Raw genomic sequence first — 27,422 nt, forward strand, 5'->3', positions numbered from 1 at the left:
TTTTGGAACTCTCTGTGCTTCCTGGACCTGTAATTCTATTTTCTTCTCCAAGTTCATGAAGTTCTGTTTCATTATTTTTTCACATAATTTTTCAATTTCTAGTTATTTTTCTTCACCCTCTCGCAATCCTATTATTTGAATGTTCATTCACTTATAGCTGTCCCATAGGTCCCTGAGTCTCTCCTCACTTTCCTTACTTTTTGTTTCCTTTTTCTGCACTTGTTGGCTGTTTGTTCCTTCGCTATGTTTTGATTTGTTGATTTGATCTCTGGATTTTATTTCCTCACCACTTGTCTCGTATGTGTTTTCATTTGTTTCAGCAGGACTAGCTTTCATTCCTTCTCTGTCTTGTTCCAAATCTTTTGTTAATTCTGTAAGCCACATTATGACTATAGCTCTGAATTGAGCCTCAGAAAGATTTCCTATTTGTTTGTCTGTCAGGTCCCGCATCTGCCTGGTGAGCTGCATCACCAGGATTTCAATCATTGTCTGCTTCATTCTGACATTCTTGTGTTTAGCTTTGCTTCCTGGGCAGGCTATAGGGGGCAGAGCCCCATGCACTCGTAACTACCTAGCAACTGGCGGCAATCGGCGACCTTTTTTGCCGCACTGTGGCGCTTTGTGTGGGGGTAGGGGTCCAAGATAGATTCCTGCTGTTGCTCTCCTCTGAGAGACCAGGATCCGTCCTCCTGCCCTCTGGGCCTCACCGTCCAAGGCAATGGTGGGGGGGCTGCCTTTCCCAGCTTTGGAATCATGAGCTGCGGGGTCTTGACTGCAGCTGAGATTGCTCTCCTGGTGTTTCTTGCAGTCCCGCTGCTACCCCCGCTGCTACCATAAACAGCACCGTGGTTTCTTGCTCCTCCTACCTGTCCGGACAAGCACCGCTGGTTTATAACTTCATATGTTGGGCTTCCATGTAGTTTTATTTTCTGGAATTTCTGGCTATCTTTTGTTTTGAGGTAGTTGTATTCTTACTTAGTTGTAGAGGGAGACCAAGCATGTCAGTCTAAGCCTCCATCTTGGCCGGAAGTCACAATATGACTATCTTGATGTTGCAAATGGACTTCAAATTTTATTAAGAATTTTATTTAACATACCAATTTTGCCTGGAAAATAGTTATATTTATCAGTGTCACTTATAAACCATTAACACTTTCTCTTATTACCTCCTATACAATAGACTATAAACATACACATCTGCCTGTGGCTAATGTTCTTCAAATATACTAACTCTGATGAAAAACAAAGAATGTGTAATACAATGAATAACAGAGAATGCAAAAAATCCTTTCTTAGGTTTAACAACTAATTTCATTTAGACAATTGGGCTGCAAGCCATAATTTATTTACATATTCTATTATGGAATTGATAAACCATGAGTCTGAGGGGGCCTGTGACCCAATTTGAAAAATAAAAGTCTTATTGGAAGCACACACAGCCATGGTCATTCATTTACATATTATCTTTGGCTACTTTTGTGCTACAAAGACAGGCTGAGTAGTTATGATAGAAACTATAAGACTCACACCAAAACTATTTATTATCTAATTTTTTGTAGATAAAATCTTTCAACTGCTAGTATAAACTGAAGAGATTATAATAGCAAATCTCATGGTTCTGTGTAGGGAACCACTCCTTGTGGTTTAAGGAATTGTAGCCTATGCCTGAGCATGACCTGTCACTGGCATTCTGGCTGTGCTTGTCTTTAAGTCTCAACATAAGGCTGTGCGGGAGACATAACTGAAAGCCACTCAGAGGGTTTCCGTGGGAATTGTATTTAAAGAATGCTTATTATGCTTTAGAACTTGCTCTGCTTTCTTTATCATTAATGTAACATAAACAACCTCTAGCAAGGAATTATGAAACCTTGCACCTAATGCCAATGTGGCATCAAGATGTTGATAGACCCTGACACAGAACTGGTCACTGTACCCTCTGTACTAGTACATGTAATCTGTTACTGTCAACTGTAATGCTAATGCCTCCAAACTATTGATGATTCATGAATCTTGACCTTGTGTCTCTCATGTGTACCCTCCTCAATAAAAGGCATGAGGGAAGAAGGTCTAATCTCTGTTCTCCATCAGAGAGGCAGCCACCTTCCTTCCCCCAGACATAATGAAATGTTCTGGGTAAAAGTTTGTTCTGCCGTGTTCACAAAGCCTCTGCTGGACAGAGCAGCTTCCAACCAAGCCTAGGGTGTGTCAGGCACATCCACCATAGTTCTGGACCTCTTTCTGTGTTTAATTATTTACTAATAATGGCTTGTTTCAGTGTATTCCTTTGTGGGTTGTTTTTTTTTAGGTATATTTTATTAGTTATGCCATTACAGTTGTCCCAACTTTTCCCCCCCCTTTTCCCCTCCACCCAGTACCCCCTTCCCTTCAGCTATTCTCCACCCCCTTAGTTTATGTCCATGGTCATGCATATAAGTTCTTTGGCTTCTCCATTTCATTTACTATTCTTAACATTCCACTGTCTATTTTGTACCTACTAATTTATGCTTCTTAATCCCTTTACCTTTTCCTCCATTTTTTCCACTCCCCTCCCTCTGATAACCCTCCATATGGTCTTCATATCTATGATTCTGATGCTGTTCTAGTTATTTGTTTAGTTTGTTTTTGTTTTCTAGATTCAGTTGTTGATAGTTGTGAGTTTGTTGTCATTTTACTGTTCATAATGTTTATCTTCTTTTTCTTAAGTAAGCCCCTTTGATATTTATATAATAATGGCTTGGTGATGATGGATTCCTTTAGCTTTACATTGTCTGGGAAGCACTTTATCTGCCCTTCTATTCTAAATGATAGCTTTGCTGGATAAAGTAATCTTGGTTGTAGGTCCTTGCTTTTCATCACTTTGAATCCTTTTTGTTTTTTAAGTAATACTGCCTTTTTCCTCTCATTTAAGTATAGAGTACTATTGAGATAGTCAGTGGGGCTTAATTCAATGAGCAGAACTACAAAAGGGATAAGGGCAGAAGAATGCTCAAATGTCTATTTATCTTACAATTATCAAATCAAGTATTAGGTCCTGTAAGACTTTCCAAATTCCCCTAGGAAAAAGTAGTCACTTACTCTTTGAAACTTCAACTATACCTTGAAGATGTAGCTCTCATGCACCTGTGATACATTATTGAGTTCTCTGTTAACTTGTTCTTTTCTCATCCAATAACCTGTAAACTCCTTGAGTTTAGATTTGTTAATTCAACATCTGTTGAGTGTCAGTGTGTGCCAGGCATGTACTAAGTCTATAAATACAGTTATCAATAAGACACATCTGTGGCTTCAAAATATGTCTAGTCAAGTGAAAGGGATGGTTAGGTAAAGAAATGATATCTATATAGATTAAGATGTGTTATAATAAGAGGAAGTACCATCCCACCAATTCTGGGGTGGTGAAGGAAGGCATGTTGGAAAAATTGACATCTGAGTTCATTCATGAAGAAAGATGAGGAGTAACCAAGGTGAGAGAAAGGAATCATTCCAGTTAAATGGCAAGCAGGTATTAAAACATTTCTGTGTTTGGGGACTGGATACATAGGAAAAGTCTGGTGGAGCTGAAAGATTAAGTTGGAGAGATGAGATGGGACTAAATAATGAAGAGTCTTGTAAGTCACATTGAGAAGATTAGATTTGGTTTTAAAAGATAAGGGGTCCACTGAAGTAATATAGGAAGGGCAATAATGTGATCAGATTTACACTTTAGAAAAGTGACTATGACAATCATAAGGGATGGATTAGACAAGGATGAATCATACAGTAACCAAATGAGAAATGGTGAGAAGCTTAATGAAGGTAGCCATGTGTAAAGAGAAAGAAGTGGAAAAATTTAAAAGATTTGAATAAGTTAGAAATTATAGGATTTGGTGACTAATACACACATATTGAAAATTGAGAAGGAAGTCATGGCTGACTCTCAGGTTTCTGGCTTGAGGAACTGAGTAGATGAAAGTTTCAATCACCACAAAAAGGGTACGTTGAGTTTTTAGAAATTTAGAATTTTGTATAGCCTGGATATAAAGATTTTAGTGTCTTCAGCATTCATTCAACGAGTATGTATTCAATGCCTACTGTGGACCAGACATTACTTTAGTCACATAGAGATAGAAATTGAAATCATAAGATTCAACCATGGGTGTATAAAACATGACTGCAGAAAAAAACCTTGTTGAATATCAGCATTTAAGAAAAGGGCAGAAGAAAAGTAATTTTCTAAGAAGGCCAAGAAGAAAAATTCAGAGAGGCAGGAATAGAACAAGGGAGAAGAAATGGTCTGACAGCATTAGTAGGTTAATAAATTGAAAGAATACTTATACTGAGAGTAAGGGTTGAGGGAATTAGGAGGATAGAACTTCAGGAAGAGAGTGTAGATGATTGGGACTCAGGAGCTCAGTGACCATAGCTTATTTATTGATTCTCTGCCTCCCTCTCTCATTTATCCAATACTATTTACTGAGCTCCTGCTCCACAGCAGGACTGTGCTAGGTGCCAAAAGAGCAATGGCTAGTAAGACAGAATGTGTAGTGGAATAGAGAAGGCATGTAACAAGCAGGTAAACAAACTGTCTTTACACAATGTGATGTGCTAGGAAGAAAATAAACAGGGCTCTGCAATACAGTCAAATAGTAGGATCTACTTAGAAAAGTTTGATATTTGAGTATCAAAGAGGTGTGAAGAGGGAAAACCTATATCCCCTGCTCATATAGCAGTTTTGATTCATTGTAGATATTTATTCAATGATAGAGTAATTAATAAATGAAATAAGAAAATTTAAGTAATTATTTACTTTTTATTATGAAATCACTACAAAATGTAAAGAGGTAAATATAAACTTTAAAAACATGATAGATTAACTTTTTGTAAAACATAAAAATCTCCACTTGTCCACTTCTATGCAAGGCTAATTTTCAATTTTTACTTTTTTAAAATGAAGCCAAGCTTAGTAAGCTATATTAAAAATGCAGATGCAGTTTAAAATAGTAAAATAATTGTGAGAGTTGATTGTCCTATTTATCTATGGTTTCATAATATCAGAATAGTTTTGTTCCAACTCTTCCATTCTTTATTAGATATTATTTGATTTTTTAAAAGCGATAATTTCTCTCATAGTCCTTTTATTTCAGCACAGCCTTGTGATTCAGTGTAACCAAGCATTTCCTAAAGTCAGTTTCTTAAATTTCAGTCCCATGAGGTACTCCACCTAAAAATTTAAAAATAAAGTTTCTAGGGTTAGATAAGTTTGGAAAAAAAAGTTATATGTGGAATCTTGTTCTTTGACAATGACAATACATGTTAATATTTAAAGGTTTTTGAAGAGGCCTACAAGAAAGACTAGTCTAGTGTTTCAGAATTCTGTTTTCTAAGCTTATTCAAGGAAAATATTTTGTATCTGACATACTTCAGAGCATTCTTTGGTAAATACTGACTCAAATGGTTGACCTTGTCTGTACAGCTACTAAATCTGAATGATGTTACCTAAAAATGGCTTAAAATGTTGACCCCATTCAAGGGTATTTATTTTATAGTAAATAATTTTGAAGGTGAAACTGTTTAAAATACAAATGGAAATGAAGATATTGGTGAGTTGGAAGCTTGACTCAGGACTTCCTCAAATCACAGTCATTTACATTCTATGATAAGAGCATAAAACCAATTAACCCTGGTTTACAGATGGAGAAATTAACGCATAGAAGTCCTTTGTCTGATGTTATTCTGCTCTTTAAAAACCTGGAATCCTGGATACTCTTTTTTTCCTGTACATTTTCCCTTAACGCTACTATTTCTGGGTAGGATATAGAACAAATATAAATTTGTAGTCAAACACATCTACATATCTCTCAACGAAGGAGAAAAGTTATGTAGTAGCAAGTCAGAGTTAAGAGCAACAAAATAATGTCCTTCTTGTGTAACGTTATTTTTTCCCCACCAACCTAAATAATCATGAGTTTAATTGTAATTTCAGGTAGCATCTTCTTATTTCAAAGATTTTCACCTACTGCTAATTGGAGTCATCTGTTTAGCAACATCAATAGAAAAATGGAATTTGCACAAAAGGATTGCTCTGAAAATGGTGATGATGGTGGGTGTGAACCCAGCATGGTAAGCACTGCATTTACTGTTTCCAGTTTATATGCTGAACAGATCATTTTTTTGCAGAGCAAATAACCAAAGAAAGTAATGCATATCTAGGCAATCATTTGTATTGCAGTATAATAATTCATGACTTTTTTCTGAAAATATGAAAGTGATATAAAGTGCATTTGAGTTGTAGGAGAAAAAAGAAAACTTTCTTTTCACTGAAGGTCTAATTACAGGGAAATTGCACACAACTCTCTCACCTTTTTTGCACCACAGGAATCAAAGCTGAGAGAAACCTTGAACCTCAACAGACAAGATCGATAGACTTCAGAGTAGATTTCATATTGTTTATTCTCCTGATTACACATTCAAGAGCATTTTTAATCACAGGGAGGGTGGTAGGAACTAAAGACAAAGATATTACCAACAAAATGCAAATATGTGCAGAAAAATTCCAAGGTGAATATTTTTCTTTTTAAATGAACTGTTGCAAAGTGAAATAATCAATTAAGAAATTTCCTCTATAAAATGTAAAATCACTCATTTGTCTCATTTTCCCCACCGAAATAATGTTTTTCAATTAAATTAATTGGATATTTTAATTTTAATTGCAGTTTTTAATACTATAGATGTAAGCTAAAAAAACTTTCCAGTGTCAGAATTATTTGCATCATGGTATTATGTTCTAAAACCTTAGGTGGTCTTCCCTTCTCATTTTTCTTTGAAAACATGAAAAAGTTGTTGGATTCTGTTATATAATTAATTCTAGGATATAACCACATCTGTGCTTATCACTTATGGAACAAATTGTTTTGTTAAATACAAAGAAATTAAATAACTCAGATGAGACACATTTTTTAAAAATTTACTTAAAAATTTTTGTAACATATATGTATGTATTAAGGGCATTTTACTTCTTTAAGAGTGAAATGGTGTTCCATGCTCCTTGGGGTGCTATAGAAATGTCTCTTTCCCTTGACCCCAGGGGATGGTGTAGTGCATTACACAATGGAGCAAGACTCCTGTCCCTTATGCTACTAAATGGCTTTTCAATTTAAGGTTGCTGTTTTGTTTTTTTTTATCACACAGAAACCTTATCTGATCCCAACCTTTTTTTATTGGAAAATAGTGTGTCTTGCCAATGCATTATGTTAAAAGCATTTCTAGTTCTTTTTAAATTGAATTTACTGGATGTGACATTGGTTAATGGAATTGTATAAGTTTCAAGTGTACAATTCTATAATACATTATCTGTATATTGTATTGCGTAATCACCACCCCAAGTCAAGACTCCTTCCATTACCATTTATTCCCCTATATCCTCTTATTGTTTTCTTTTTATTAAGTTATTTGTTTAAGCAGATTTGTAGGAAGTTTTATTTAACAGTAATCTTTTGAAGTTGAAATTTATAGTGTAAAATTTTTCTTGTAGATCTATTTTTAAAAGGAATTGGAATTTAATAACTGGTTCATTATGAAAAGATGTGCTTTTGAAAGATTTTCTGGAATTGCCAACTCAAAAGAGATCATGTTTTATCTCCAGTGTGATTCTGAAAGTTTATAGACATGGTTTAAAATTCTATAGTTTTAGGTACACTATTTTTAAGGGAGAAGAACTACTGTATTTATAAGAGAGGACAATGTAATATACCCAGTTTTTGACAATAGGCAGGAATGTCAGATTCAAGAGAGCATAAATAATAGAATGTACAGAAAATTTTGAAACCTCATTTTTGCCATTGATTTTAACCAATTCCTTCACCCACCACATATTAAACCCAAGTAGTAAACAAGTAAAAGGCAGATTTATAAAAACTAATCTCTCTCCTTGTCCTATGCCTCCTTGGCAACATACTAATAAACAGAGATATGACCAAAAGGTAAAAGAAAGAATAAAGTATCCTAAATTCAAAAGTGTATTGCAGCTTATCTTACTAGGATTTTAAGGCATATGTCATCTCTAAAGGGCATTTAAATGTTGGTGTAATATTAGAAGCTGTTACACTATCTAACACCATGCATTCTGGTTATATGTTTAATCGTTATTCTATTTTGAGAGAGAAAGCTTTTATAGTTTCCTGGGAAACAAATCTTGTAAGAACACCACTCTTACCTCTGCCACTTTGATTTCTATTGGCTATGACTGTTTCTAGAGTTTGTCATCTGGGAGGAAAAATGAATTCTCAACTCATGAACAGTATCCTTTAAAATGAAATAATACAGAGTTAAGCTAGGAGCACAACCCGTACTCAAGTCCTCTCATTTCAGGCTGACGTTGGGCTTCATGTGCAGTACTGCCTTCCTATCTATGTGGCTTAGCAACACCTCAACTGCTGCCATGGTGATGCCCATCGTGGAGGCTGTGGTGCAGCAGATCATCAATGCTGAAGCACTGGTCGAGGCCACTCACAGGACTTGTGCCAGTGGATCAATCAATCATGGACTGGAAATGGATGGTATCACTTGTAGCTACGGCCACAGGGGTCTAGTCACATGGGCAATAAACTCAATAATTCTGGGTTATGTTTTGAATTAACTGTCCATACACACATGATGTGAATTTAACCTTCCTCTTTCTATATTTATTTCTACAAGGGACTTATATTACCTATATATTTACCTTAATTAATGATTGAATTTACAGTCTCTAGCAAAAGAAAGCATGCTCTTTTCATCCTGCAGCCAGTCAGTCAGATAGAACTCTCTCTCATATCTTTATCAGTATACTTCCAGGTTACTCTTTTGTATTGAAATTATTTTCCTGCATAATACTGGAAATCTTTAATTCCTACATTCTATTTGGAAATGGCATCTCATTTTAGTAAGTTGCTCTGATGCAGTGAAAAGTGTTTATAAAATACATTATTAAGAAGAATATTGTGTCGGAACAAGTGAATGTGTTTATTTTCATTTTCTAGTAATGCTTACCTTTCTCTCTCTCTGTCTCTCTCTCTCTGTCTCTCTCTCTTTCACACACACACACACACGCACACACACACACACACACACACACTAATAACACTTCATTAAAAATTTTTTTTTTATTTAATGTTTTTCCAGAATGTGTTAGTGGACATGAAACAAATGAGAAGAAAGAGGAAACAAAACCAGTTCCAGGGTAAAGAATATAGATATTTTTATTAGGATTTTCTAAATTATGTTTTAATAAAATTATAAACTATCAATTTATTTTTCAGACACAGTAATGATGCAGAGAAAACTTCAAGCAAGATGGAGTTGGAAGAGGTACATTAAATTTTTTTCTAAATAATGATACATGAAATTATATTAGATCTATAATTAGATATGTACACATTTTGAAAACTGTTACTTGCTTCCTTGTCTATAAAATACTTTGCTTGCCTAAGTCAAACCTCAGTTTAATGGTTTTCTTTCTTTTTAAAAAAAATTATTGATGAGAGAGAGAGAGAGGTCAAGTTGCTGTTTCACTTATTTATGCATTCATTGGCTGCTTCTTGCATGTGCTCTGGCCAGGGATCAAACATGCAACCTTGACTTATCTGAAGGACACTAATCAACTTGAGCTACCCAGCCAGAGCCTGTAATGCTTTTCTTTTTCTTAACCTCTAAATACTTCAGTGTGTTTCTTAAAATCAAGGGCATTCTCTTAAATAACCAGCATGTAAATGTGTCAAAATCAGGAAATTAACATTGATAAATCACTGTTATCGAACCAACAGACTTTATTCAGATGTCACCCATTGCCCTAGTTGGCCTCTGTAGTAAGAATTTTTCCGGTCCAGGACCCAATCCAAGATCACCTGTTGTGTTTCAGTTGTCATGTCTCTTTAGCCTTCCTTCATCTGGATCAGTCTTCATCCATTTTTCTTTGTTCTCCACTTTGACATTTTGAAGAGATGAGGCCAGTTACTTTGCAGAATGTCCTTTGATTTGGGTTCATCTGACACTTCATTAGATTCAGGTCATGTTTAAGTAGCAGGAATACCCCAGAAGTGACACTATGTTCTTCACAATGATCCTGTCAGGCGGCAGGTGATTGTGACTTGTTCCTTATTGGTGATGTTAAATTTGATCAACAAGTTCTGGACTTGTCCTCCAAGTTTACAATTTTCCCTTTTGTAATTAATAACCTGTGGGGAGATTATTTAAACTGTGTGAATATTCTGCTCCTTATAGTAATTGATGACTCTTGCCTGAATCAAATTACTATAATGTTGCCAAATGGTGATTTTAACTCTGTCATTCCTTTCACATTTATTACCATAAAAGTTTTCCTTTTCCCTTATTAATTTACTTCTGTCAATGGATGCATGGATTTTTATATTATTCAATGGATTATAATTCATTAGTATTATTACTTATGTTGATGCTCAGATTGTCCCAGATTTGGTCAATAGGAGCCTCTTCAAACTGGCTTCTGTGCCTATCATTCTTACTTGCACACAAGATGGTCCAAGCTTTCTCTCTAGCCCCAGCCCTGGATTCAGTCATTTTGCTAAGGACCTGTTGTACTTTTTAGTGGGTTGTGATATTACAACACAAGATCTAGAAGCTAGGTGTGCTTATTGCCACTGAGGTGTCATTGCTCATGTCCTTTCAGTGGGCAGACTGGGGAAAATAGCCATTTAATATCATTCTTGCCTTTCACCATTTTATATTTGTAACTTGTTTCTCTGACTGTGAGAAGCCTGGATCCCAACACTATCACTATATTTACTCCTTTGTTCAATTCTACAATTAAATAAACTTGCTTCAGAATTGCTACACCCACGCCACTATTAACAACAACCCTACTAACCTATTAAGTCAAATGTAAGTTTTCTTTGCAGTCCTCTTGGTCCTTTTATCTTCAGACTGAGGGTAGTGAAAGTATTGTAGCTAAAGTTATTTGGATTCTCTTCCATTTTTCTTTAATATGTTTGTTACCATTTTATATATAGTTATTTACATATAGATTGTTTCTCTTTGTTTCCAACTTTGAAGTTAAAAATCCTTGTTCATTTAACTTTTAGCATTTTAATTACATATCTTGGTGTGTCTTTGGGTTCATCTTGTTTGGGACTGTCTGTGCTTCCTGGACCTGATGTCTGTTTCTTTCACCAGGTTGGGGAAGTTTTCAGCCATGATGTTTTAAAAAATAGGTTTTCTGTCTCTTTCTCTCTTCTCTTTCTGGGAACCCTCTGATTCCATTGTTGGTACACTTGATGTTGTCCCAGAGGTCCCTTAAAGTATGCCCATTTAAAAAAATTCATTTTTCTTTTTGCAGTTCTGATTGGATGATTTCCAATTCCTTGCATTACAGATCACCGACTCCTTGTGCATCAACTTATCTGCTATTGATTCCTTCTAATATGTTTTTTCATTTTAGTTATTATAGTTTTCATTTATGACTGGTTATTTTTATGATTTCTATCTCTTTATTAAAGTTCTTACTGAGTTCATCTATTTTTTTCTGAAGTTTATTTGGCATCCTTATAATAATTGTTTTGAACTCTTTATCTGACATTTTTCTTGTCTATTTCATTTAGTTCTTTTTCTGGGGTTTTGTCCTGGTCTTTCATTTGGAAAATATTTCTAATAATTTTGGCTCTCTGTGTTCAATTAATTAGGTAAGACAACAACCTCTCTTGGTCTTGAAGGAGTGGCCTAATATAGGACCAACCACTCTGTAGACTGCACAAGCCATGTGTCTTTGGCAGGCAAGCTGGAGCTGGAGCATTTGTGCATCAAAGGAAATTGGGGGCAGGCAAGTTTCACTTGGGCTTTGAGCTGTAGCTAGCTGAAATGAGCACGGGCCAAGGATAGTGCAGGGGACAAGCTGCATGGGACACCTTGGCAGGCTGATTGAAGTTGTAGCTGAAGTGGGCTCAGGATTTAGGTAGTCCTGGGAGCAAGCCGCATTGTGGCCAGGAGCTGAAGTGGGTGGGTCTGCACGAAGCCCTGGAGACACACTGGTACCTGGGCAGGAGCTGTAGCTAGGTCAGGTGTGAAACTGAGGAGAGTCCTGGATACAAGTTGCTCCTCCAGGAAGCCAGAGCTGGAGCAAGCCACAGAAAGACCCAGAACAAGCCACACTTTGGTGGGGAGCTGTACTAGGGCTGGTGCGAAGCTGAGGAGTCTTGGGAACAAGTAGTTCCTGGCAGTCTTGGCAGGCCGGCTAGAAACTGGAACTGGAGCAGGCTGCAGGAGACCTGGGGATAAGTATTAGATTTGCCATGGGCCTGGGACCTGGGAACACTGGGACAGCATGGGCCTGCAGATAGAGTCCCTGGATCAAACCTCTGCCTTTGCAATCAACGGGGAAGGCAGGGGTACAAATAGTGCTCTGGTGTTTCTATCCCTAGGGAGAGTTCCACAGCTCCCCTTCCAGTTGGCAGATACTCTATGGTTAGTAAATGGATTTTCTTCCTGTATAGCCTAGATCTCCTTTAAACCACTGTTTTTTTCTGCTGTGCCCCAGTGCAGGCAAGTTTGTGTGGGAACTTCCAGGATCCCTCTGGACAGAAGGCCAGTGTGTTGGGTGGGGTGTCCACAGTGTGCTGTCTATGGCTCTCCTACCTGTGTGCTCTCTCTCTTGTTTGCTGTGCAGAAGCTTTTCAGTCAGCTCTCAGTTCTTCTTCAGGAGGAATTGCTCTGTCTGTAGGTATAAATTTGATGTGTTCCTGGGAGGAGATTACATACATTTTGGAAGCTCCTGGTGTAATGGTTGGATAGGCCTTCATGCATAGACCAAAATCAATATTCACTAGAAAACATTATGCTCTGAAAATTAGCATCATTATTTTCTCCTTTTACTAGGTTCTTGGTGGTGGCATTTAGCATATGTAGTTTAAAGAAATGTAATTTCAGTCTCAGGATAATATTTTTTTTAATTAAAACCTTGCTGGCCTGATAGCTTGATTTTCATTAGGTGCATCCTCATTTCTTCCACCTTAAGAAGTGAAAGCAATTCCAGTTGTCTTTTAGTGTGTCCATTGCCACTAAAAAATTCAATGCAGAATTCATGAGTTGCTACTTTCAAATACAGTTGGGAAAGTTGTTTTAGCCATTCTAGTTATCAAAGGAAGTAAGGAGACTCTTGTAAACTACCCCATAGATATACTTCTCCAGAATAAATCTATATAAAAATACTATACTAGGTTGTATTGACAATGATATATCTCAAGACCATTGAAAAATAATCCTGCATAGAAATAGTCCTAAGGTAATCATGGCATTAAGAATAAGAGAGAGGGGCATATGCTCCTTCCTCAAGCTGTAATGCATTCCCATCAACTCAATAGCAATGAGAAAACCCCCATATTACTTACAGAAATCTTCAAGGAAAGAGTGATTTCTCTGTCTAGAGAAAACAAATACAAAGATATGTTTTAAGCCATTAGTTATAGTGTACAATAAGGGTTTTAAGATTGGAATTGAATATATATTTAAAACCATTAGCATCTTTAGGGATAGAAGTAATTCTTCTAAAACAGAAAATTAACAGTATGCCAGGTAGATTGCAGAAGAATACATTACTCATAGGCTTTTAAAACCATTATAAAAATTGGAAAGCCTAAACAGAAAGAATATACTTACACTCTTTAACTTTCTGTAGTCATGTTTAGAAACCCTGTTTTCTGGCATGGTGCCTAAAGTTTGGGTTTGATCCCTTCAAGTTGCTTCGACAGCCAACACTGTCCTAGGCATTATAGACAGGTCTATTAATGGAAAAATCTGCTCCTTACTATAAGCAGCTTAGAGTCTAGTGGGGAATATCAACTTTTAAAAAAGTGACATAAATACCACAACAAAGGCATGTGCAGAGGCCAAGTCTTCCAGAGACTGGCACAACTAGCTCACTCTGGGCTTAGTGCAGGGGGAGCATGAGGTAAAGAGAACGGAGTCTGAAAGGAAGGGGCCTGTGCAGTCAGGAGTGCAAACTCCACACCTGCGAAATCATGTCTGCTTTGTTCTCCATTCAATCCCCTGGCAGGAATCCATTGCCTGATACAGAGAGGATATTCAGTGACTGTTTATTTGTATTAATTAAGAATGAGTGAAAAAGGAAGAAGTATTCTATTCAGAGAATACAATGAAATCAAAGACCCGAATATGTAGAGAACAGGGCTTTTGTTTGTTTGTTTTGGAAACACTTCTAGTGCAGGTGCTAGGGATGTATGTTGTGGTAAGTGAAATGTCTGGCTAGGTTGGGTCAAGTTAAAAATAGCTATTTGTAATGTGAAAAGTTTAGTTTATCCCAGGGGGAATAGAGAGCTTTGAAATGGGTGGCAGACATGTAAGTTCTGCCCTTTGAGAAACTTACTGTGGGCCACATGGGAGGAGAGTCTGGACCTAAGTGGACTTTTTGATTGATCAGACTTTGGAGATGAGAGAAAGAGAAGACCAGAAGATGCCCCTGCTGCAGTGAAGTGGGTAAAGATCGTTCGTGATGCCACTGAATGAGATGGGGAGCACAGATGGAGGAATATGTTTTTAATGGAGAAAAGTAAGATAATTTGGGTACACTTGAGGAAATATAAATTGAGATCTGAGTTTAGAAGAGGAGAGTAAGGCCTTTGAACAATGATTCTATGGTCTTTCTAGAACCAGATGTACAAAAATTCAGCCCTATGTAAAAAAGAAATTAAGGGATAACTTTTTGCTCTACAAAATGTTCTTTATAAGAAATATCATGAAAGTATTTTCCATATTGCACATTTAAGTAAGATATGGTTTGATTTTTAACAATTATAAATCTCTTTTTATGAATCAACATATTATATGGTTTGTGTTATGATTATAATAAATTATACCTGTTCTTGCAGGTTTTTATACTAGGTAATTTAACACAAAATGGTTATGTAGAAAAATCTGTATCTATTCCATGTAGCTATAAAAGAAAGGAATATTTGCATTTAAAATGTTTTGGTCTGTTTTCTTCTTGAAGTAAATGAGACATTCTGTTGAACAAAAATAAATGATATTTGGTTTGGCTTTGAATTTGAACTACAAGTCAAAAAAAATTAAAACATTACTGCTTCTGAGGGGGAATACTTTCAAATAAATTTTAAAGAGAGAAAAATGAAGGGGTTAGATTTTTGGTAATTTGCATCATTTTTCCATGTTCCTACTAAAAAAAATTAGGTTTGATTTCTCATGAAAATTACTACAATTTCATACATTTTAATCACCATTTGCTTAGTAAAAAATTAAGGACTTTTCCTGAATTTAATTAAAATATTTTTGCTAATACAATTAAATCAATCCAAGATGATCAAGAAGCTCACTTCATCTTTTAGAATCATATTCTTACTTCATTTTTAAAAATTATACAGTATATTTTGCTTTAAAGCAATAACTTACACAATGATTTATATAAAATTAGGTGTGTAGTAAGCAGAAAGTTCCCAATAGTAGAAGAAAATTAAGAGTTACCACCAGATAAGTTCTTATTTTAGTGATTATAATAATCGTCGGCAGCCGTCCGTCTCGAGAGATGATGGTGTAGCTTCTTAAGAGTCTATCTGCACCGCCGAGAATGGCTGTGCAGTCCGACTCGGGAGTGACACGGTATCTGTCTCCTCCCGTGTTGAAGCTACAGAGCCTGGGCAGGGTGATATGGAGGGTCTGCTGTTGCCCATGCAGCAGACCCCCCCTCTCTTCGCAGCTGAAGGGTCCAAGGGAAAGACAGAGTCAATACAGCTTGGCTTCAGGTGCGCCGCAGGAGTTGCCGGTGTTGACTACAACGTCAAACCGCCTTAGGGACTCCGGCTCCGGATTTTCTGTCGGGGTTTACTCCCTTAACCTTTCCCCTGAAGAGGTATGCCGCAAGGCAGCGGAGGTTTTTTGGGGTCAGAGTTTTCCTTCTCTGATGTGCCCTGACTGGAAGATCGAACCAGCGACACTTAGCTCGCAGGCCGACGCTCAATCCACTGAGCCAAACCAGCCAGGGTTATTATAATAATATTGATTAAGAAATATACACTTAACATTTGCTCAGATATTGCCTTTTATGAGGCCTGCACTTACAACCCATTTTCACTGTAGGCAATACATGCCTCCTCCTAATCCCACTAAACCTGCCCTACTTTTTCCAAAGGATATATTACCTTTTTACAAACTATAGTTTACTTAATTTTTATTTGTTCTTTTACACTGTTTTTTTTCCACTAAAATGTCTGTTTGTTTATGTGTACCTCAAATATCTACTTAATTGTCATAGAGTAAGCATTTAGTAAATATTTGTTGAGTAAATAAGTTCAGTAATATCTCTCTTAAATAATTACAATTAGATTAAAACAACTCATTCTCAATATAAACTAATAATAGAAGAAGCAAATTGATAAAGGTTGAAAGATAAAACCATGGATTAGACTAATATCATCTTTTTACAGCTTTATTGAGATATTATTGACATAATATTGTATAAGTTTAAGGTGCATAATGTGTTGATTTGATACACTTAAATATTGTAAAATGATTATCACCCTAGTGTTAGTTAACACCTCCATTATGTTGCATAATTAATTGTGTGTGTGTTGAAAAAATTTAAGGTCTAATCTCTTTAACACTTTCAAGTATCTAAGTATTATTATACTGTTACACATTTGATCCCTAGAGCTTACTCATCTTAAATTGCAAGTTGTACCTTTTGTACCACATCGCCCCATTTCTCTTATTCCCAGCCCCTGGTAACTACTACTCTACTCTGTTTTTATGAGTTTGGCTTATTTAGATTCCACATATAATTTGTCTGGGTATTTTTGTTTTTGTTTTTTCTAGCTGCTATTGAAGTGTTTGAGTTCTTTACATATTTTGGATATTACTCCCCATTGACACCTTATCAGATATATGATTTGAAATATTTTCTCCCATTACATAGCTTGCCTTGTCATTTTGTTGATGGGTTTTTTTGCTGTGAAAAAGCTTTTTATTTGATGTGGTCCCACTTATTAACTTTTGTTTTTATGCTTGTTTTTTGTTTTTTGTTTTTTTGGTGTCATATCAAAAAGATCCTTGCTGAGACCAATGTGAAGGAGCTTTTCTCATGTTTTCTTCTAGGCATCTTATGGTTTCAGTTCTTATGTTTCAGTCTGTAATCCACTTCAAGTTAACATTTGTGAGTGGGATAAGATAAGGGTCCAATTTCATTCTTCTGCATGTAGATATCCACCATTTATGGAAGAAACTATCCTTTCCCTATTAAGTATTCTTGGCTTGCTTGGCAAATACTAGTTGACCATATATGTGAGGGTTTATTTCTGAGCTCTCAATTCTGTTTCATTGATCTATGTGTTTATTTTTATGCCGGTACCAATATGTTTTGATTACTAGAGCTTTTAAATATACTTTGAAATCAGAAAGTATGGTATCTCCAGCTTTGTTTTCCTCAATGTTGCTTTGGCAATTTGAGGAGATTAATTTTATTTTTGATTGAAAGGAAATAAAGATCTGGAACTAAAATTTATCTGCCCTAAAATTCTTGTTACTAGAATTGCAAAATTCTGTTGTAGATAATGAAGATAATTTTGCCATTGCTACTGCAGCTGATGGTGATAATTATATATTAGTTTGAAGATGATGAATATTCAGTAGTTTCTCAGATTCCAGGAACTGATTAAGGAGTATGCATATCTAGAAGTCAGATTTCTATGCAGCATACTTAGAAAGAGATGTTTTCCATGACTCACCAAGCTTCCACAGCCCCCAAATTAGCAGAGCTCTTCACTTGTGCCCAGAATAAAAGTGGTGGGTAGGTATGTAGCCCATAGATCCTGCATAACTCCAGAAGTAGCTGAAATATTTTTAGAGAAGGAAAGAAAAAAGAAAAGAAAAGAAGACCCAAAAGGGACACTGACAGTACATGGGGCCAACTATTTGTCAGGTTCCAGTGGAATAACTGGGAGACCAATCATCACTTCCATCATTTCCATGAGAACTGAGTTCCAGGTATCCAAAAGTTAATTTCTACATACCAAAAGAAGAACCAAGTTGTTATATTTTCCTCTTCCTTAGAAGCACTACTGTTCAAAGAGATGCCTCACATTTTCTGTACTAGCTTAATTTCTAAACTTCTAGCCATCTTTGAATAAGAGGAATTGAAACATCAGCATGCTTTTATTTTATTACTTTTAAAATTTTATTTATTTTTAGAGGGAGGGAAAGGGAGAGAGGAAGAGAGGGAGGGAAACATTAATGTGTAAGGCAATATCAATTCTAGAATATCTAGCCCATGGATTAAATATGATAAAGGTATTTTAGATCAGGCCAGTTACGTGCTACAAACAAAAATTAGTTCTCCTTGATTACTATTTCCTTTTCCTAGACTGGGTAAAACCATGTGACAAAGCCAATAGTTGCTGCTGCTCAGTCCTCACCTGACACATCCTAGGTGTCTCCTTTTACACATCCAGCCAATTCCTATGGTTTATAGAGAGGTGATGAGACAGAGAGACTACTATACATCCCTTAGTAATCACAACTGCAGGAAAAAAAACAAGAGATAACAAATGTTGGTGAGGATGTAGAAAAAACAGAATCCATGTAAATTGATGCAGCCACTATGGAAAATAGCATGGAGGTGCCTCAAAAAATTAAAAATAAAACTGCCATGTGATCCAGCAATTGCACTTCTGGGTATTTATCCAAAGTAAATTAAATCACCATTTCAGAGAGATATCTGCACTTCTATGTTCCTTGTAACATGATTCACACAGGCCAAGACATGGATACAACCTGGGTGTTCACCTGTGGATGAACGGATAAAAAGATGTTATGCATATACAATGGGATATTATTCTGTCATTTGTGACAAGATAAATAAACCTTGAAAACATTATTCTAAGTAAAATAGGCCATAGAAAGACAAATAATGCCTGATATCATTTATATGTGTAACCTAAAAATTTTTTAAAAGGAAAATTTATAAAACAAAAAGTTGTTGCCAGGGACTGGTAGGTGGAGTAAATAGGGAGAGGTTTATAACAGGGTGCAACCTTTTGGCTATAAAATAAAGTCTGAGCATCTAATGTAAAATATGATGATTATAGTTAATAACACTGTTGTATGGTTCAGATTGGCTAGGAGAGTGGTACTTTAATGTTTCACCAACAAAAAGAAAAGAGATGTGAGGTGATGGTGTTTTATTGGCTAGATGAAGGTAATCCTTTAATAATGTATAACCGTGTCAGATCACTATGATGTTTACTTTAAATATCTTGCAATTTTATTTGTCAATTATACCTGAATAACGTTGACATAAATTGAGAGATATTTAATAGGGAAGGAAGGGTGAAGCCAAAGAACTTATATGCATGACCCATGGACATGAACTAAAGGGGGTGGAATTGCTGGAGGGAAGGGGGGTACTGGGAGAAGGGGAGCAAAGGGGAAAAAATTGGGACTACTGTGATAACATAATCAATAAAATATACTATAAATAAATAAATAAAATTCACGTTAAGTCCTAAAAAAAAAAGAAATAAAGAAATTGTGAGATATTTAAAGTGTACATCATGATAATAGATGTATTCATTCATGATAAAAGGATCCCACCCCTCCCTAGTTGATTGGCACATACATCACCTCATTTATTTATTTATTTGTTTATTTTGTTGGAAATTTTGAGTTGTATGTTCTTGGGAAGTGTCAAATGTGCAATGTAGTGTTGTCAACTGTACTTGCCATGTTTTGCATTGGTTCCTCAGTCCACATTCATCATATACCTGAAAATTTGCTCTCTTTACTTTTTTTTTTTTTAACGTGGCAGTTTTCTGTGCCTCTAGGAACACAAGATGAAGTTAAACTTTTAAAGGAAATAATGACTCTTCTCACTAATCCAATTTAAGAGAGAAAACTCAATCCATTCAACTGAGAACTTAGAAGCTTCGTTTTCAATAGTATTATATCAGGAGAAATGATTACATTTCTGAAATATAATGGGGATGCAATTTGCTCTGCATGGAGTCTATATTTAGAGTGAAGGTAAATACCTGGATATAGACCAGTAGGTAAAACCTAATCCATCTGAAATTCTGCCAAGTGTATTTTCCAGAAAGAGAAAGAAGTGGTGGCAACAGTTGGTGAGGTAAATTCACTTCCGAATAAAGAGTTTATTTAACATTCATTAAGTAAAGGAATCATAGCAGCAACCAGTAGATATGACCTCACTCCAGATTTAAGTTTCTATTTTAGTCAAAGCCTAACTCTGTTGATGACTATAACTAGCTGTTTCCACAAAACATTTTGTTGTTAAAGAAGTAATTGACTGTTGGTGATATTTTGTCTCCATATATCTTCAAGCAAATAACATAAGCTCAGCCATGTTGGAAGTATCTGTACTTTTCCTCTAATTATACAGTAAGCCCCCCACACTATATTAGGTATTCTAATACTGTATTTTGTTTCTTAAAATCCTCAGCAATGTTTTTCTATGTATCTTTCAATGGTATCTCCTAGCAAATAAATACATTATTTTGTCACCAAATTGTTTTTCTATATATTTTGTTTATGAAATATTTTATACATATTTATAAAATAAAACAAAAATAATTAAGAATTAATAAAATGAATAAAATGCAATATGTCATACCTCAGCTTAAGCAATAGAACATAGTTTCTAGAGAGTCCTGTGAACCCTTCTTTGATTCCAACTCCTTTTCTCACACAATTACATCCATCCCCTTATTAAGATAGCCACAGTCTAGAATTTTGTGTTAATCATGCCCCTGTTTTCTTTTCAGTATTAACACTAATACTAGTTACTTGCTCACTACAACAAAGACTCTAAAGAGCAATAGTTCTACGAAGATAAAAATAGGCTTGTATGGTGGCCTCATAATTAAGATGACCCTGACTCTTTCTACCTCTGCTCTGCCCTCCTCAAAATCTGTGCCATCAAGTTTGCTAGCTATGCTTTTCAAACCATCTGTGACTTAACCATTTTTTTCCTGCTTAATCCAGCATTTACTGAAACTGTTTTGTTAAGATCTTCCTTTATTATATGGATATGTCTATTTCTTCAGTCAGTTCTAGTTTCTATATATTTTTATATTATTTAGATTATGTGGTCATGTCCTTACCAATTTGGAGTGTTTGTATATTACTGATTAATTAACACTTTTACCATTTTGCAGTGCCCCCTCAATCTATACTAATGTTTTGGAGTTTCAGAGTTTATTTGTCTGATGATAATGTAGCATGCCAGCCTTTTTTTAGGCTTTTACCTGGCATCTCCTATATTCTTTCACTTTTAATATTTCTATGTACTTTTATTTTTTGAATATTTTATTTATTTATATTTTAGAGAGAGGGGAAAGGATGTAAAATAAAAGGGAGAGAAACCTCAATGTGAGAAAGAAACATCAATAGTTTGCCTCTCGTGTGTATCCCAACTGGGGACTAAACCTGAAACCCAGGCATGTGCCCTGACTGGGCATCGAGCTGGCAACTCTTCCCTTTGAGGGTTGATGCTCAACCAACTGAGCCACACCAGTCAGGGCTATGTCCTTATTCTCTGTGTCTTGCTGGACTCGTCGTCGTCGTCATCGTCGTCGTCGTCGTCGTCGTCGTCGTCGGCAGCCGTCCATCTCGAGAGACGATGGCGTAGCTTCTTGAGAGTCTATCTGCACCGCCGAGAATGGCTGTGCAGTCCGACTCGGGAGTGACAATCCCTGCCACACTTGGTACAGGTGAAGGCAGATGGCCGTTGTTGCTGCTGTTGACGCTGCTTCCACCTCGATCTTTTCTGGGCCGCCTCCTCGTTGCACGCAGCCTCTGCACGTGACGTACCTTGCCTGACCGCGAGCCTCCAGGCTAGGCGGTCGTCTGCTTGAACTTCCCATGTGTTGAGATTGATGGAGCATTGTGTCATGTCCTTTTTGCAGATGTCTTTGAACCGCAGTTTTGGGCGCCCTGTCATCCTCTTGCCTTCTGCTAGCTCGCCGTAGAGGAGGTCTTTGGGGATACGGCCTGCATCCATTCTTTTGACATGGCCGAGCCACCTGAGGCGTCTCTCGCTAAGAACTGCATGCAAACTGCTCATATTGGCTCGCTTCAGCACCTCGGTGTTGGGGACCTTATCCTGCCAGGCGACATGCAGGACGCGTCGCAGGCACCTCATGTGGAAGCTGTTGAGTTTCCTTTCGTGCCTCGCGTAGGCGGTCCACGTCTCGCTGCCATAGAGGAGAGTGCTGAGTACGCAGGTTTGGTAGATGCGCAGTCTGGTTTTCCCAGTGAGGCTGGAATTGTTCCACGCTCGCCGGTTCAGTCTGGCCATAACTGTGACTGCCCTGGCGATTCTCCGGTTGACCTCCAAGTCGACTGACAGAGAGCTCGAGATGGTGGACCCGAGGTAAGTGAAGTCGTTGACAACCTCCAGGGTGTACCCGTCGATGGTGATGCATGGGGGAGTCCCCGTGCCTTGAGCCATAACATTCGTCTTCGTCAGGCTGATGGCTAGTCCGAACTCCTTGCATGCGTGGGAAAGGCAAGTGACTAGCTGCTGGAGTCCCTCTTCGGAGTGTGATGTCAAAGCTGCGTCGTCGGCAAAGAGCATCTCACGGATGAGCACCTCTTTGACTTTGGTCTTGGCTCGTAGACGGGCCAGGTTGTAGAGCTTGCCATCGGATCTGGTGTGAATGAAGATACCCTCGCTGCAGTCCTTAAAGGCGTATTGGAGGAGCATGGAGAAGAAGATTCCGAACAGCGTAGGCGCGAGGACGCAGCCCTGCTTTACTCCGCTGCTGACTGGGAAGGCCTCAGAGGTTGCGCCGTTGTAGGACACCGTGCTGTGCATGTTGTCGTGAAAGGACATGACCACAGCAAGCAGATGTGGTGGACAGCCAATCTTCCATAGCAAGCTGAAGAGACCACTTCGACTGACCAGATCAAACACCTTCGTAAGGTCGATAAAGGCGAGGTAGAGTGGTTTATGCTGCTCGTGACACTTCTCCTGCAGCTGGCGTAGGGAGAAGATCATGTCCACTGTTGAACGGCCAGCTCTGAAGCCACACTGGGACTCTGGGTAGACGCGGGAAGCAAGGGTCTGCAGGCGGGCAAGAGCGACCCGGGCGAATACTTTGCCGACGACGCTGAGGAGAGAGATGCCCCGGTAGTTGTTGCAGTCGCTGCAGTCTCCTTTGTTCTTGTACATGGTGATAATGTTGGCGTCTCTCATATCCTGGGGGATGTAACCCTCCTTCCAGCAGAGACAGAGTAGATGGTGGAGCGGCTGTAGCAGGACTGGTTTCCCGCTCTTTAGGATTTCTGGAGGGATTCCGTCGCTTCCTGGTGCTTTCCCGCAAGCGAGGCGGTCGATGGCTTTGCTGAGCTCTGCCGCAGTAGGTGGGGTGTCTAGCTCCTCCATGACTGGTAGGTCTGGGATGGCGTTAAGAGCAGTGTCTGTTACGGTGTTCTTCGTTGCGTACAGCTCGAGGTAGTGCTCAGTCCACCGCCGCATTTGCTGTTCCTGGTCAGTGATGACCTCACCTGTCTTGGATTTAAGGGGGGCGATCTTGGAGGGGATTGGGCCTGTTGCCTTCTTGATACCCTCATACATTCCTCATGCGTTGCCTATATCGGCGGCTTCCTGAATGCTTCTGCACAGGTTTAGCCAATAGGTGTTGGCACAGTGACGGGCGGTCTTCTGGACTTTGTTCCTGGCAGCCCGTAGAGCTTGAAGTGTACTGGGAGTGGGCGTGGCCTTGTAAGCCAGTAGGGCCTTCCTCTTAGCCTCGATCACGGGTTCCATTTCTTCCCAGTGAGCCTCGTACCAGTCAGCGTTCTTCCGCTCTTTCTTCCCGTAAGCAATAATGGCGGAGTTGTATATGGCGTCGCGGAGACGTGGCCCATTGGATTCGATAATGTCATCTGCCGCCACTCCCTCGCCGAGTGCATCTTCCATCTTGTTGATGAATTGCTGGGTCTTAACTGGGTTGCTGGCACAACTGGTGTTGATGCGTGGGCGACCCTTCATCTTGGAGTGGTGCAACCTCTTCGGCATTATGCGCACCTTGCTTACCACGAGGGCATGGTCCGTGTCGCAGTCTGCACTGTGGTAGCTGCGGGTGAGGAGGGTGCTGCCAATATCCGTTCTTCTGGTGATGACGAGGTCAAGCTGGTGCCAATGGCGGGAGCGGGGGTGCCTCCATGACACCTGGTGGATCTCTTTGCACTTGAAGAATGTGTTTGTCACGCACAGGCCGTGGTGACACGAAAGCTCAAGCAGTCGCTGACCATTCTCATTGATCCTTCCTCTCCCAAAGTTTCCAAGGCAGGTGGGCCAGGCCATGTGGTCGGCTCCTACTCTTGCGTTGAAGTCTCCAAGGAGATAGAGAGCGTTACTTCTGGGGATCTTGGATAACGCTTTGTCCAGTGCATGGTAGAACTGTTCTTTCTCTTCGATGGTGGCGCAGAGGGTTGGGGCGTACACGCTAAGAATGCTGACTGGGCCGAAAGTTGTTGACAATCGGAGGGTAAGTAATCTCTCTGTGCCTCCTGTGGGTGGCTCTATGGAGTTAACAAGCGTGTTCTTCACAGCGAACCCAACACCGTGTTGTCTTGGTTGGTCCAGAGACTTCCCTTGCCAGTAGAAGGTGTAGTTGGTTTCTCTGATAGTTCCGTTGTTGGCCAACCGGGTCTCCTGTAGAGCCGCAATGTCGATGTTTAGTCATGCCAGTTCCCGATCGATGACAGCGGTTTTCCTGGCACCCTTGATCCACGGAAGGTCTGCAGTAAGTCCGGGGCACATGGTCCTGATGTTCCAGCTAGCGAGGCGAAGAGCCGGAGGCTTCTTTCTTGTTGTTTGCTTGGAATTAACTGGTGCGGGTGTTTTGTGGCCCACTTTTCGAGAGGCGCCTCTCTGATCCCCACGCACCCAGTGGGGCAGGCGAGCCATGGCGAGACGGCACCTAATTGGCTGGGGCTGCCCAGCTTGAGGCGGGCGGTAGCTGTCCAGTGAGGTGCGATGACCTCTCCCACCGTCAGAGGAGACCCCTGGTGCTCGTTTCCTTCGCCAATCGGATGACAGATACCGGTTATAAGCTTGCTGGACTACACCATAAATAATAACTTCAGATCTATCTTTCAGTTCATTGATTCTTCCTTCAGCTATGTGTGTTTTGTTTAACCCATTCACTGAGTTTTAAAGTCAGTTATTTAAATGTTAATTTCTTAAATTCTGTTTGCATTTTTTAAAGATTTGCTTAGTAATTTTTATAGTTTCTTTCTTCTTCCATATTATCCATCTCTTCTCTAATTTGGTTAATCATAAATAAATGTACTTATAGTCTGTGTCTAACTCTAGTGTTTGAAGTCTCATGGGTCTCTCCCTTTAACCTATTGTTTCCTGTTGGTTCTCCTTTTTGTTACCTGATTTTCCTGTGTGTTTTGTGCTTTAAAATATTGAGATGCTAATTTTCCTTGAAACTTCTATGGGAACTCCTCAAGTCCTGGGTTGCAGCTGCATGGAAGAGCTTTGAATTATATTACTTTTCTTTTTAATTTTAAGTTTAATTTTAATACACAAACCAATTAAAGTAAAAAATGCTTGTAGTTACAGGTTTTCAGGGTTCATTATGTTTTCCCCAAATCAGCATTAGATTTCCTTGCTGTCTATCCTTTTGCAAAGGATCCCTGCATAGCAAGAGCCTTAGGCATCGTCTGCTGTCTCCAGCTCTGCCTGCAAAAGAATAAACTGAAACCCTGAGATCAAAACACTGCCTCTTCAGTCAGTAAGATTCCAATTTCACTTTTTTGAGATCAAGGCCAATTTCTTACTTTTGTATCAGATTAGTGATACATTTTAAAAGGTACTTTTAAATAATTTAAACAGCATTTCATTTAACATGGAATCTGTTTCATCGTGCAGCTGGATAAAAATATCTACTATGTTATTTATATATTATTTCAGTCATTTTTACCACTATAAAAACACATGAAATTTTCCCTAATAACAGATATATTTTTGTTTTTTGCTCTTCACTAAGAAATGACAAATGAAGCTTCTAAATATTTAACATTTAGACTAATATCATTTTGTAAAATTAATTCTGGATTTAATTGACTTTCAGCATTGTTGAAAAAGCAGAATTTTTATGAAGAGTCCTCATGTCTGGAGTGCTAAGTTTTTAATATCTGTCTATTCATCATACTAATATTGTATAAGCTAATATCATAATTCACAATATGCAACATAATTCTTTCTTAACTACAGTGGCTATAAATCACATTTCAAGGAGTTTTATTGATAACTTAAATTTTGTTACCAACTTCCCTGAGTTTTTCAGGTTATTATCAATTACAGCTTTACCAGATCTTCATGAAGAGATCATATCAAGAGTTAGAGAATCTCCTCTTATATTTTCTCCTGTTCACTTATTATCTTCATTCTGAAACTTCTTTACATAGATCACTTTCTATAGAAATCACTTAATGCCATATGCACAGTATGGGAGGGCTGGTTTAATTAAAATTAGAAAACATAATCTGCTATCCATAACCTCTTAACCAAGCACTTGTAAACTCAATAAACTGAGAGCAAACAAAGAAGACAGTGTCCCAGTGTCAATCCTCTGCACACCTGCAGCTTTTACTCTTCACTTCGCTTTTACCTACATCATCCACCAATGTTTGCACCACCAAGGTCAATCTGTGCAAAAATTATTTGTTTATGTCCATTTATTTCTTTTTTTAAAATATAAAAATAGAAATATTGCATCTTGCAATAAGATCACAGATTGGATAGGCCCATTTACCTTCACACTGTCCTCAATCTCCATTAAAACAAGAACAGGCAAATCTTTTAGGTCCTAAGATATGATTATATAAATGTCAAGAGAGGAGATGGTAGCATAATCCTTTTGGAAGTTGTAAAGTAAACGAATGGGTGGGAAATGATTCAGTTATCCCACAAAAGTAGAATCCTAAATCAGCAGGGAGGAATGACAACAAATAATCCAATTAACACAGCAGGAGCCCTCAAGTTTTTTAAAATGTTGAAAAGTGGAGGTGAGTAAAAAATTGCTTATGAAGCAGTTAAATCCCCAAATTTCATTCCCAACTCTGCATGGATGAAACTGTTCCTCCTCACCAAAGAGAAGTGCAGTCTTTAGAGACAATGAAGCAGAGGGTAAGGGGAACCAGAAGCAGTTCAGGGCTGGGGGGAGGTCTCACAATGAAAATAGGGGCATTGACTGGCAGTTTCTATGCTGAAGGTGAGAACCCTGACTTCTGTTCCACCTGGTCCAGAAGCCAAGCCTTTCTATACCCTGCAGGTGTCAGCAGACAGGAGACCAGAAGGTTCTTCCTTGGGGAAGACAATCAGCACAAGAGGTAAGATGACAGTATACAGCATTGGGTTATCTCAAAAAGAAAAGCCCAGT

The 27,422-nt window shown here is 38.3% G+C and overlaps 1 protein-coding gene across 1 annotated transcript in view; it reads left to right on the plus strand.

The window, feature by feature from the left end:
* SLC13A1 (solute carrier family 13 member 1) overlaps window positions 1–27,422 on the plus strand; it is a 129,177-nt gene that overhangs the window by 38,737 nt on the left and 63,018 nt on the right. Inside the window, exons 3-6 of the mRNA XM_090287415.1 lie at window positions 5,963–6,099; window positions 8,347–8,534; window positions 9,139–9,196; window positions 9,276–9,324. Coding sequence (XP_090143541.1) covers window positions 5,963–6,099; window positions 8,347–8,534; window positions 9,139–9,196; window positions 9,276–9,324 — 432 coding nt within the window. The remainder of the gene's footprint in view (window positions 1–5,962; window positions 6,100–8,346; window positions 8,535–9,138; window positions 9,197–9,275; window positions 9,325–27,422) is intronic.

This window comes from Furipterus horrens, unplaced genomic scaffold (genome assembly GCF_987537825.1).
Source record: "Furipterus horrens unplaced genomic scaffold, mFurHor1.1.pri manual_scaffold_9, whole genome shotgun sequence".
NCBI classification, from domain to species: Eukaryota; Metazoa; Chordata; class Mammalia; order Chiroptera; family Furipteridae; genus Furipterus; species Furipterus horrens.